The 14,224-nt window shown below is 38.0% G+C and overlaps 1 protein-coding gene across 3 annotated transcripts in view; it reads left to right on the forward strand.

Annotated features, from left to right (window-relative positions):
* Positions 1–4,806, forward strand: part of IMMP2L (inner mitochondrial membrane peptidase subunit 2) — an 871,433-nt gene extending 866,627 nt beyond the window's left edge. For all 3 annotated transcript variants that reach the window (XM_017956239.1, XM_021935337.1, XM_021935332.2), the window contains one exon: positions 4,157–4,806. In XM_017956239.1, the coding sequence (XP_017811728.1) occupies positions 4,157–4,276 (120 nt within the window). In that variant the 3' untranslated portion in view covers positions 4,277–4,806. The remainder of the gene's footprint in view (positions 1–4,156) is intronic.
* Positions 4,807–14,224: the final 9,418 nt, after the last annotated feature.

Consider the following 14,224-nt stretch of genomic DNA (forward strand, 5'->3'; position numbering starts at 1 on the left):
AAACTACAGATTTAGGTTCCCCAATTGAGTAATCAGCAGAATCACTAGGGTTAGATGGGGTGAGGAGACTTCAAAAAAACACAGACTTCATTTCTATGAAGTGATAGAGGTAGCTTCCAGGATATATTGTTGAGAATAAAAGCAAGGTGCAAAAGAGAATACAGCATGTTACCTTTGGTATAAGTCTAAAAGGGAAAAAGGAACACGTATGTGTGCTTATTTGCTTTTTTTCCTCTTCAAAAAGGAAACAAACACCAAACCGGAAACTAATAAAATTAGTTACCTATTGGGGATGGGTGGAAGATGGGAATGGGATTTCTCTTTGTATACTTTTTGTTTTAGTTTCCTATTGCTGATAGAATAAATTCCCATAAATGTAGATCCTTACAACAACACAAATTTACTATTTTACAGTTCTGGAGGTCATAAGTCCAATATGGGTCTCATTGGGCTAAAGTTAAGGTGTCAACTGGGCTGCATTCCTTCTGAAAGTTCTAGAGGATAATTCATCTCCTTCCTTTCTCTAGCTTCAAGAGGCTGCCTGCATTCCTTGGCTCATGGTCCTTTTCTCCAACTTCAAAGCCAGCAGCACCACATTTTCAAATCTCTTTGAATCTGACCCTTCTGCCTCCTGCTTTCACTGTTTAGGACCCTTGTGATTACATTCAGGTCCATAAAATAATAGAGAATATTCTTGTTATCTTAAGGTCAACTGGTTAGCACTCTTAATTCTTCTTTATTCTCTAACATATTCACAGCTTCTGGCAATTAAGATGTGGACATCTTTTGCCAGGACAGTGGCGGAGGAGGCATCATTCTGCCTACCACATCTTTAAAAAATAATCTTAACTTTTGAATGATGTAAATTTTTATATATTTGAAAATAAAATGGAATCAAAAATGGGTAATAAAAGCAAACTCTAAAATTGAATATAAATAGAAACAAATGAGCCTAACTCTATATCAAATGGTAACATAACTATATGGGGGAGAAAATAAAGAATTTATTCCAGGCCAGGCACAGTGGCTCATGCCTGTAATCCCAGCACTTTGGGAGGCCGAGGCCGAGGCAGGCGGATCACTAGGTCAGGAGATCGAGACTGTCCTGGCTACAACAGTGAAACCCCCTCTCTACTAAAAATACAAAATATTAGCTGGGTGTGGTGGCAGGTGCCTGTAGTCACAACTACTCAGGAGGCTGAGGCAGGAGAATGGCGTGAACCTGGGAGGCAGAGCTTGCAGTAAGCTGAGATTGTGCCACTGTACTCCAGCCTACAAGTACACCCTTAAAATGAGATATATTTTAAGGACTAAAATAATTACATAGAAATCTTAATTTGTACTCAGCACATTTGTTGTTGGTAATGGTTGTAATGTAGTCACCTTGAAACTATTTTGAGTATATTTTAGGGAAGTATAAATGAGTAAATGTGTTAATGTTGTGGGGAGCCAGGATAATCACTGTGGAAGAAGGGAGATAAAATATGGAGTGCAGAAGGTGAGGGAGAACCTTGTGGTATTGGATTTTTTATATGTATTCCCTGAAATGGCATAGAATATTGATACCCTAGGAGCACTGAGCACACCTAGTACCAAATCTTGGTTTCTAAATAGCATTCCTTGCTAAAAGAAACCAAGGCACTTTAAAGAAATGTCTGATCTCAGGTGGAACAGGTATAAGATAAAAGGTAAGCCTGTAACAACTAGTAGTGTCAAAAAGTAAGGTAGTGCTAAAATACAGATGGAGATGTCTCCAAAGGACACATAGAGCTCCCACTGGCCAAACTTAAGACATTTGAGCATCAAACAGATAAATAAAAAGTAGTCACAGATTTTGACTTAAAAAAGGACTTCTTGATATTCCAGTAGAGGCAGGGTGAGAGGGAAAGCACGTTTTTTTAGAGAACAATGCCAACTAATAAATGCAAAAGAAAGAATACATTTGGAAAATCATTGTTTTTGTAATCCCTAATGTAATAAGTGATTCAGCAGGGTCATCAATGAATGTTAAAACAATTAGATGAAATATAGCTGGCATATAGGATATTTACATTATTATAAAATATATCACAGAGTTATTCCATTACAGAAGGAAAAAGATTTGTTTGTGATGGAGAAATCTAGTCAATATTGCCTTAAGTGATCAAACTTGGCTTCATAACAATGAGATGCACCAACATTTTGTGCCTCCTGATTTGATGGAACTTGACTCTAGTCATGAGGGAAAAAAATCAAGCAATTCCAGATATAGGACATTTTACAAGGCAACTTGCCGGTACTCCAGATTAAAAGAAATTAAATGTAAATCGAAGCAAAGCAATGAGCATCAAATGCAATCTGTGACCCTTGATTAGACCTTGAGTTTTTTAAATAATGGCTATGAAAGACATCACTAGAACAATCGGAAAATTTTGAATATGGACTCTGTAATAAGTAATATTGTATCTACATTAAATATCTTGTGTATAATAATGCTATTATGTTCATATATGAAATGGTCTTAGTTCACAGGAGATATATGATAAAGTATTCAGGGATAAATTTAGTATGATGTCAACAACTGTCAAACAGTTTAGAAGAAGTAGCTGTGTACATGTAACATATATGTACACACACATAAAATGAGGAAGAAATGAATGCAGCAAAATGTAAACGCTTACTTTTGATGGAACTGTTTTTTGTGCCACACTTTCAAATTTTTTATAGGTCTGATTTTCAAAATAACAAGTAGAAGAAAAAACCCTTTATTGAGCCCAAGGGCTTCTTGCTACCCTTCATGCTTATTTAGTTTGTATTTCAAGTTGTTGTTAAAAGATTTTTCTTCTTCTTCTTCTTTGTAAACAATGTGTTTCTGATTATCTTTTTGGAAACCTTCCCTGACATCCAGCTCTGTCTTTGAGTCCCTAGACGATGTGATTTTTTTGAATATGTACGATAGCAAATAGAAGAGATTTCTTGAATTCATGTAATAGCAAATAGAAGAGCTTCAGTGAAAAGAATGTTTTATGTTAATCTCTGTGGAAGTCCAATTTATAGGAAAAACATTTGAAAATGGTAAATAAAGTGGACGTATAGTATTACTTTATAACTGGCACTCAGTAAATATGTGCTAAATATGAGTGTATTTTGTAAGCTTCTAAATACTATTAAAATATCATGTGATAATAACTATAACAACAATTTTTTTAAAAGCACAGATTTCCAGGCCCTCCTTCAGACCTGTTGAAGGGCAATCTCTGAAGATAAGACCCTGATCTTCCTTTTAAACAAGTTTGCTCTGTTCTTCTGTTCGCTGAAATTGATGTCTTTAAGAAGATATAAGATGTTTAAGGGCTCCCTTCCTCTCTTTGGGCTCAGCGTTAAGTCCTCCCCCTCACCTCTTCCATCCTCGCCAATCTCTGCTCGCCTCTGCTAATGGGGATTCTTTACCATCTGCCATGATCTGTATACTTTATTATTTTTCCTCACTACCCATCCCACCTTGTTTGCTTTCTCTTGGTTTTCCACCTCTCTCCATGAGTACTAGATCCGTGTTACTCAGTGTACTCTCCATGGAGACAGCCCACCCAGTCTCACACCTAACTCCTGCTGCTCATCTAGTAGGTGGGACAATGTTTTTTACAAAATATGTATATTTTTTAGGGCTCTGTGATTTTTCCATAAAGAAAGCCTCTCTGGGATACCAGTAACTCTGTGGGAAATTCTGAGAACATACACCAGATTTATGCTTCCTGGGTCTATGCAATCAGGCTCTTGAGGATAATGGTTAAGATGGTGGACTCTGGTGTCAAACTGCTTGGTTCTAAAGACAGACTAACCACTTGGTAGCTATATGACTTTCGGCAAATTTTTTAACCTCTTTGAGCTTTGCTTTCTCGTCTGTAAAAGGGAAATATTAACAGAACCTACCTCAAATGGTTTTTCTGAGGATTAAAGGAGTTTACATGTAATAGCACCTAGGAAAATGCTATATAAGTGCTTACTGTTTTTTTCTTTGTATTTCAATGGCTACAAAAGGTGTTTACTTTTTTTTTAAATTCATCTTCACCTTTCCATTGAATGTTAAACCTGGATTAAATTCTGCTTTCAATATATTAATAACTATTTTTATAAAATGATTTCTTTCTTGCTTTCTTTGTGTTTCTCATGAATTCAGGTTTCCCTAGGACTTCTGCATGCCCATGCCACACATATCCTGTGGCCCCCAGAGCGCTGGCAGAAATTAGAATCTGTTCTTCCTCCAGAGCGCTTACCAGTACAGAGAGAAGAGGAATGACTGCATGAATCTACCTGAGTTGCTGGCATTGGGATGCAAACCAATGCCTCCAAAAGGGAAAAACTTCCAACAATATGATGCTGTGTGAGAAAAATTTACAGCACATTAAGACGATCTGTATTATTAAATAAATAATTTTCAAACGTTAAATAGTATTAAATGGCACCTGATTTTGTGTTAAATTTTAGTTCCCTGTTGTTTAATGCCCCCAAAATATGTAGATCTTTGAGAATATAAAAATACTGTACCCACATGTCTTAATGGGGCTAAATTTCAGATTATTTGTTACATATACTTATTCTATTGATTGTTGGGTTTTGATTTTGGTGCTTGCTGCTGAAATAAATTGAAAATTAATATTCAATAAAAATGATGTATTTGCCACTTACTGTTAAGGTAGAACAAGAAGGAACACATATTATACATATAATGATGGGAATTATATTATGATTTGTAGTATCTACAAAGTAGTAACTGCCAGTTAGGAAGAACAGTAAACAGTGATGTTAAAATAAAACAATGATTTGTCAGGTCCTGTCTTGAGTGTTTAATTCTCATTGAGCACATCCATTAATGAGGAATTTCTTACCTGTTCTGAAAATAAGGAATTAAAGTAATGGAGAACCCATTCTATTAATACTTGCATACAGTCAAGCCTTTCTTATTGGCCCTTTTTAATCTTACATTTCTGAGTGATATCATGCCTGTTCACAATGATGGGTAAACCCATTTATCAGCATTTAGTCATACTATTTGTTTAAAAGTTCTGAGTGAAATAGAAGAAAAGACAGTCCAGATCAGCCAAGTTTGATTTTCTTCCCCTAATTATTCCTCAGTATTCACGTCTGTAATACTGAAATCACCAATTGCAAAGTTATAGTAGAATAATAGAGTCTGTAATTTGTATGGATAAGGGAGTAAATTCCCTGCATCTAAGTCTGTGTTTATGAAAGCTTCTTTTTCATCATAGCATCATCATATTCAACAAATATTGATGAGCACTTATATACTAATGTTGGTCAGAATTTTTTTCTAAAGCAGATCGCTGAAAATTTTTCTCTGGCTCTTCATTGCCCTTCTCAATTCTTCAGTTCAATTTTCTCTTCCCCAACTTGAACTTCGTACCCTGGCTTTTAACTGCAATTGACCAAATACTGCTATTTCAAAGCTTGTAATTTTTTTTTTCTTTCTTGGCAAAGTACCTCCCTTGGAATTATTTGTAAAATGTTTAGTGCATAAGGGTATTGACCCTTTACTTGCTGGAACACAGGAAGGTCTAAGGGTCATATAAGAGAGGATTGGGAGTACTGAGGGGAGGTAGAGTAAAGAACAAATAGGTGCTGGTAGTGGCTGCTATTTACCACTGGTATAGAAGAGTTCAATATTTTAACAGTTTAGCCCATTGGCTATCAGCCTAGCTACCTTATTGACTACCCGTGCCATTGTTACTCGAACTATTCATTCAAGATTGTAAATCTTTGGAGGGAAGGTAAATGCTCTTCCTATTCAATTTTCTATTCACTAGCCATCCAGCACATCACCAGCAGAGTTAATGCCTAATGCTTGTTGAACAGCTCAGCTGACTAGTTACTTCTTCAGGAATACGACCCCAGGCAGAGTCACTGCTCTACCTGACATATACATTCATTAATGTGTCACTGTGCATGTTAATGATTTGTGTACATATTTTCTCCCCTACTAGACTGTGAGCTAGTAGTCTATTCTAGAGCAGAGTTTATCTTGCTCAACTTGGTCATACGATTGTTCATAATTAACAATAAAATTCTGTCTAATCAATGTATGAATCCTAGGCACTGTGTTAAGGACAGGAAAATCAAGGTAGATAAAACATAGGTTCTCATAGTCTACTGGTGGGGGAAGGAGGAACTGTAAAGAGGCAAACAGTTAACATACAATTCAGCAGCAGGTATAGAGCAGGTATAGGTGCAATGTGAGCAGAAAGGGCTGTAAATCTGATTGTGTCTGGGGAAATAGAGATGGGGGAAACCATCACAGAAGGGGTGCCATAGGCTGAGCCTTCTAAGATGAATGGAGTTCCCCTCCTGTGAATTATAAATTTAATCTGTATAAATGATTTCAGTCACTTAAATAGTTTCCTCTCAAACATTACTGCCAGTTTATTGCTCAGGGTGTAGTGTGTATATTGTGTTTTATACATTTAGTTTGTAAAATGTGAAATAATGATTGTACCTCAGGAAGATTGAGATTTGTAATTTTTTTTTTTCACTTTACAAAAGTCATTTCAAACAATTTTACCAAGTAATTTATAAAAATGTGTTGTACATCAGAGGTTCCAAGATGGCTGAATAGGAACAGTTCCGTTCTACAGCTCCCAGCATGAGCAATGCAGAAGATGGGTGATTTCTGCATTTCCAGCTGAGGGTACCAGATTCATCTCACTGGGGCTTGTCGGACAGTGGGTGCAGCCAACAGAGCAGGGCAGGGCATCGCCTCACCTGGGAAGCACAAGGGGTCAGGAATTCCCTTTCCTAGCCAAGGGAAGCTGTGACAGACGGTACCTGGAAAATCGGGATACTCCCACCCTAATACTGCACTTTTCCAAGGGTCTTAGCAAATGGCACACCAGGAGATTATATCCTGTGCCTGACTTAGAAGGTCCCATGCCCACAGAGCCTCACTCACTACTAGCACAGCAGTCTGAGATCGAACTGCAAGGTGGCAGCAAGGCTGGGGGAGGGGCATCCACCATTGCTGAGGCTTGAATAGGTAAACAAAGTGGCTGGGAAGCTTGAACTGGGTAGAACCCACCGCAGCTCAAGGAGGCCAGCCTGCCCCTGTAGACTCCACCTCTGGGGTCAGGGCATAGCTGAACAAAAGGCAACAGAAACTTCTCCAAACTTAAACGTCCCTGTCTGACAGCTTTGAAGAGAGTTGTGGTTCTCCCAGCATGGAGTTTGAGATCTGAGATTGGACAGAATGCCTCCTCAAGTGGGTCCCTGACCCCTGAGTAGCTTAAGTGGGAGACACATCCCAGTAGAGGCCAACTGACACCTCATACAGCCGGGTGCCCCTCTGAGATGAAGCTTCCAGAGGAAGGATCAGGCAGCAACATTTGCCGTTCTGCAATATTTGCTGTTCTGCAGCCTCCACTGGTGATACCCAGGCAAACAGGGTCTGGGGTGAACCTCCAGCAAACTCCAACAGACCTGCAACTGAGGGTCCTGACTGTTAGAAGGAAAACTAACAAACAGAAAGGACATCCACACCAAAACCCCATTGGTATGTCACCATCATCAAAGACCAAAGGTAGATAAAACCACAAAGATGGGGAGAAACCAGAGCAGAAAAGCTGAAAATTCTAAAACTCAGAGTGCCTCTTCTCCTCCAAAGGAATGCAGCTCCTCACCAGCAACAGAACAAAGCTGGATGGAGAATGACTTTGATGAGTTGAGAGAAGAAGGCTTCAGACAATTGGTAATAACAAACTTCTCCGAGCTAAAAGAGGATGTTCAAACCCATCGCAAAGAAGCTAAAAACCTTGAAAAAAGATTAGACAAATGGCTAACTAGAATAAACAGTGTGGAGAAGACCTTAAATGACCTGATGGAGCTGAAAACCATGGCACAAGAACTACATGATGCATGCACAAGCTTCAGTAGCCGATTTGATCAAGTGGAACAAAGGATATCAGTGATTAAAGATTAAATGAATGAAATGAAGTGAGAAGAGAAGTTTAGAGGAAAAAAAGTAAGAAGAAATGAACAAAGCCTCCAAGAAATATGGGACTATGTGAAAAGACCAAATCTGTGTCTGATTAGTGGACCTGAAAGTGATGGGGAAAATGGAACCAAGTTGGAAAACACTCTGCAGGATATTATCCAGGAGAACTTCCCCAACATAGCAAGGCAGGCCAACATTCAAATTCAGGAAATACGGAGAATGCCACAAATACAGAGAACTCCTCAAGAAGAGCAACTCCAAGACACATAATTGTCAGATTCACCAAAGTTGAAATGAAGGAAAAAATGTTAAGGGCAGCCAGAGAGAAAGATTGGGTTACCCACAAAGGGAAGCCCATCAGACCCACAGTGGATCTCTCGGAAGAAACTCTACAACCCAGAAGAGAGTGGGGGCCGATATTCAACATTCTTAAAGGAAAGAATTTTCAACACAGAATTTCATATCCAGCCAAACTAAGCTTCATAAGTGAAGGAGAAATAAAATCCTTTACAGACAAACAAATGCTGAGAGATTTTGTCACCACCAGGCCTGACATATGAGAGCTCCTGAAGGAAGCACTAAACATAGAAAAGAACAACCGGTCCCAGCCACTGCAAAAACATGCCAAATTGTAAAGACCATCAATGCTAGGAAGAAACTGCATCAACTAACAAACAAAATAACCAGCTAACATCATAATGAGAGGATCAAATTCACACAGAACAACCTTAAATGTAAATGGGCTAAATGCTCCAATAAAAGACACAGACTGGCAAATTGGATACAGAATCAAGACCCATCAGTGTGCTGTATTCAGGAGACCCATCTCGTGTGCACTGATACACATAGGCTCAAAATAAAGGGATGGAGAAAGATCCACCAAGCAAATGGAAAACAAACAAAAAAAAAAGCAGGGGTTGCAATCCTAGTCTCTGATAAAACAGACTTTAAACCAACAAAGATCAAAAGAGACAAAGAAGGCCATTACATAATGGTAAAGGGATCAATTCAACAAAAAGAGCTAACTATGCTAAATATATATGCACCCAATACAGGAGCACCCAGATTCACAAAGCAAGCCCTTAGAGACCTACAAAGCAACTTAGACTCCCACACAATAATAATGGGAGACTTTAACACCCCACTGTCAACATTAGACAGATCAATGAGACAGAAACTTAACAAGGATATCCAGGAATTGAACTCAGCTCTGCACCAAGCAGACCTAATAGACATCTACAGAACTCTCCACCCCAAATCAACAGAATATACATTCTTCTCAGCACCACATCACACTTATTCCAAAACTGACCACATAGTTGGAAGTAATGCACGCCTCCGCAAATGTAAAAGAACAGAAATTATAAAAAAAATTTTTTTAAATAAAAAAATAAAAAAACTGTCTCGCAGACCACAGTGCAATCAAACTAGAACTCAGGATTAAGAAACTCACTCAAAACCGCTCAACTACATAGAAACTGAATAACCTGCTCCTGAATGACTACTGGGTACATAATGAAATGAAGGCAGAAATAAAGATGTTCTTTGACACCAATGAAAACAAAGACACAACATACCAGAATCTCTGGGACACATTTAAAGCACTGTGTAGAGGGAAATTTATAGCACAAAATGCCCACAGTAGAAAGCAGAAAATATCTAAAATCAACACCCTAACATCACAATTAAAAGAACTAGAGAAGGAATAGCAAACACATTCAAAAGCTAGCAGAAGGCAAGGAATAACTAAGATCAGAGCAAAACTGAAGGAGATAGAGACACAAAGAAACCCTTCAAAAAATCAATGAATCCAGAAGCTGGTTTTTTGAAAAGATCAACAAAATTGATAGACTGCTAGCAAGACTAATAAGAAAAGAGGGAAGAATCAAGTAAATGCAATAAAAACTGCTAAAGAGGATATCACCACCAATCCCACAGAAATACAAACTAGCATCAGACAATACTATAACCACCTCTACACAAATAAACTGGAAAATCTAGAAGAAATGGATCAATTCCTGGACACATACACCCTCCCAAGACGAAATCAGCAAGAAGTTGAATCCCTGAATAGACCAATAACAAGTTCCGAAACTGAAGCAACAATTAATAGCCTACCAACCAAAAAAAGTTCAGGACCAGACAGATTCACAGCCAAATTCTACCAGAGGTACAAAGAGGAGCTGGTACCATTCCTACTGAAATTATTCCAACCAATAGAAAAAGAGAGAATCCTCCCTAACTCATTTTACGAGGCCAGCATCATCCTGATACCAGAGCCTGGCAGAGATACAGCAAAAAAAGAGAATTTTAGACCAATATCCCTGATGAACATCGATGCAATAATCCTCAATAAAATACCAGCAAACCAAATCCAGCAGCACATCAAAAAGCTTATCCACCAAGATCAAGTTGGCTTCATCCCTGGGATGCAAGGCTGGTTCAACATATACAAATCAATAAACATAATCCAGCATATAAACAGAACCAAAGACAAAAACCACATAATTATCTCCATACATGCAGAAAAGGCCTTTGACAAAATTCAACAGCCCTTCATGCTAAAAACTCTCAATAAACTAGGTATTGATGGGACCTATCTCAAAATAATAATAGGTATTTATGACAGACCCACAGCCAATATTATAGTGAATGGGCAAAAACTGGAAGCATTCCCTTTGAAATCTGGCATAAGACAAGGATGCCCTCTCTCACCACTCCTATTCAACATAGTGTTGGAAGTTCTGGCCAGGGCAATCAGGCAGGGGAAAGAAATAAAGGGTCTTCAATTAGGAAAAGAGGAAGTCAAATTGTCCCTGTTTGCAGGTGACATGATTGTATATTTAGATAACCCCATCGTCTCAGCCCAAAATCTCCTTAAGCTGATAAGCAACTTCAGCAAAGTCTCAGGATACAAAATCAATGTGCAATAGTCACAAGCATTCCTCTACACTAATAACAGACAAACAGGGAGCTAAATCATGAGTGAACTCCCATTCACAATTGCTTCAAAGAGAATAAAATACCTAGGGATCCAACTTACAATGGATGTGAATGACCTCTTCAAGGAAAGCTACAAACCACTACTCAATGAAATAAAAGACACAAACAAATGGAAGAACATTCCATGCTGATGGATAGGAAGAATCAATATCCTCAAAATATCCAGACTGCCCAAGGTAATTTATAGATTCAGTGCTATGCTGATCAAGCTACTATTGACTTTCTTCACAGAACTGGAAAAAAACTACTTTAAAGTTCATATGGAACGACAAAAAGAGCCCACATAGCCAAGACAATGCTAAGCAGAAAAAACGAAGCTGGAGGCATCATGCTACCTGACTTACAAACTATGCTGTAAGTCTACAGTAACTAACACAGCATGGTACTGGTACCAAAACAGAGATATAGACCAATGGAACAGAACAGAGCCCTCAGAAATAATACCACACATCTACAACCATCTGATCTTTGACAAACCTGACAAAAACAAGAAATGGGGAAAAGATTCCCTATTTAATAAATGATGCTGGGAAAGCTGGCTAACCATATGTAGAAAGCTGAAAATGGATCCCTTCCTTACACCTTATACAAAAATTAATTCAAGATGGATTAAAGACTTAAATGTTAGACCTAAAACCATAAAAACCGTAGAAGAAAATCTAGACAATACCATTCAGGACATAGGCATGGGCAAGGACTTCATGTCTAAAACACCAAAAGCAAGGGCAACAAAAGCCAAAACTGACAAATGGGATCTAATTGAACTAAAGAGCTTCTGCACAGCAAAAGAAACTACCATCAGAGTGAACAGGCAACCTACAGAATGGGAGAAAATGTTTGCAATCTACCCATCTGACAAAGGGCTAATATCCAGAATCTACGAAGAAACAAATTTACAAGAAAAAAATCAGACAACCCCATCAAAAAGTGGGCAAAAGACATAAACAGACACTTCTCAGAAGAAGACATTTATGCAGCCAACAGACACATGAAAAAATGCTCATCATCACTGGCCATCAGAGAAATGCAAATCAAAATCACAATGTGATACCATCTCACACCAGTTAGAATGATGATCATTAAAAAGTCAGGAAACAACAGGTGCTGGAGAGGATGTGGAGAAATAGGAATACTTTTACACTGTTGGTGGGACTGTAAACTAGTTCAACCACTGTGGAAGACAGTGTGACGATTCCTCAAGGATCTTGAACTAGAAATACCATTTGATCCAGCCATCCCATTACTGGGTATATACACAAAGGATTATAAATCATGCTGCTATAAAGACACATGTACACATATGTTTACTGTGGCACTATTCACAATAGCAAAGACTTGTAACCAACCCAAATGTCCATCAGTGATAGACTGGATTAAGAAAATGTGGCACATATACACCATGGAATACTATGCAGCCATAAAAAAGGATGAGTTCATGTCCTTTGTTGGGACATGGATGAAGCTGGAAACCATTATTCTGAGCAAACAATCACAAAGACAGAAAAACCAAATATCACATGTTCTCACTCGTAGGTGGGAATTGAACAATGAGAACACTTGGACACAGGGTGGGGAACATCACACACTGGGGCCTGTTATGGAGTTGGGGGAGGGGGGAGGGATAGCATTAGGAGAAATACCTAATGTAAATGACAAGTTAATGGGTGCAGCACACCAACATGGCACATGTATACATATGTAACAAATCTGCATGTTGTGCACATGTACCCTAGAACTTAAAGTATAATAATAAAATAAATAAATAAAATAAAATGTGTTATATATCAAAGAACTTTTAAACCTGAATGTTAAACTACCAAATTAGCTTGCTCATTTTTGCCTTGCACATGTAATTTCTGAATGCAGATGGTCAGGAAAAAAGGAAATTTAAAGAAATTTTTATAAGTTACCTATACTACAGATACAAAACTTCACTGGCATACTTTGGGAGAGAGTGGAGACTGGCCTTTGGAAATGGAACTTGGAAAATATTTTAATATTCTTAAGTTACAGTTTACATAATCAACTATAGTCACACTTGGAATTTTTTTGAAGTTTTACCCACAATAATATTAGTCTACAGCATAAAAATATTTTCTCTATTCCTTCCTAAACCATATTCACCTCTGTATACCTGGTGATTTCCTCCTGAATCTTTCTTGGGTCTACGCAAAACTGCCTTCTCATGGAACTTCTATGGTCATCCTTTCTAAAGCAGCCACTGCCCCTTTGTCACTTTCTATCCACCTAGGCTGTTGCATTTCCTTGACAGCACTCTCACTGTTGTGATATTATGTTATTTGTTGATACTGTGCCAACTGGAATGTAAAATGCATGTAATTTATGTTATTCAGCACTATATTCCAATGACTACGGAAGTGTCTGATGTGTCTTCATCAATACTATCACACTCAGATCATATTATCTCTTCTTTCTTGTATTACTGTTGTTTTTTAACTGTCATTGAACTTTTCTTACTATTCTCATTTTTGAATTTACATTTCTTCTTTTTTTTTTTCCTTTGGAGACAGAGACTCACTCTGTTGCCCAGGCTGGAGTGCAGTGGCACCATCTCAGCTCACTGCAACTTCTGCTTCCTGAATTTCCAGATTCAAGAGGTTCTCGTGCCTTGGGCTCCCGAGTAGCTGGGACTACAGGCCATGGGCCACCATGCCCAGCTAATTTTTTTGGTATTTTTAATAGAGATGGGTTTCACCATGTTGGCCAGGCTGCTGTCGAACTCCTGAGCTCAGTCAATCCACCCACCTTGGCTTCTCAAAGTGCTAGGAATACAGGCGTGAGCCACTGCACCCAGCCTTTTCCAGTTCTTTATTCCATGCCTGTAATATTCTTTTAAGTTATTTTTGTTTCTTGTTTCATAATTTATTCTGCATTCTGGATATGTTTGTCAAATTTATCTTTCTTATCATTAATTTAGTTTTCTGATATATGAATATGCATTTTGCTATTTCCAACATTTATTTTATTTTCTTGCATATTTCATTTACTTTTTTTCTTTTTATTTTGCCCTCTCTTTCAGGGTAGATGTAACATACACGTGCAAATTGAGGAGAGAAAATATTTGGTTTCTAAAATTCTCTTTTTTAAAAGAAGTAACCTTACTTTATGGAAAAAAATTATTTCAAACCCTTATGGCATGGTTAAAAAAATATGTTACAGAAATTTTTTCAGTGTCTTACATTGCATTTTTCTTTATCCTCACTTGACTATGATTGCTGATCT

The sequence above is a fragment of the Papio anubis genome, chromosome 4 (genome assembly GCF_008728515.1).
Source record: "Papio anubis isolate 15944 chromosome 4, Panubis1.0, whole genome shotgun sequence".
Lineage (NCBI taxonomy): Eukaryota > Metazoa > Chordata > Mammalia > Primates > Cercopithecidae > Papio > Papio anubis.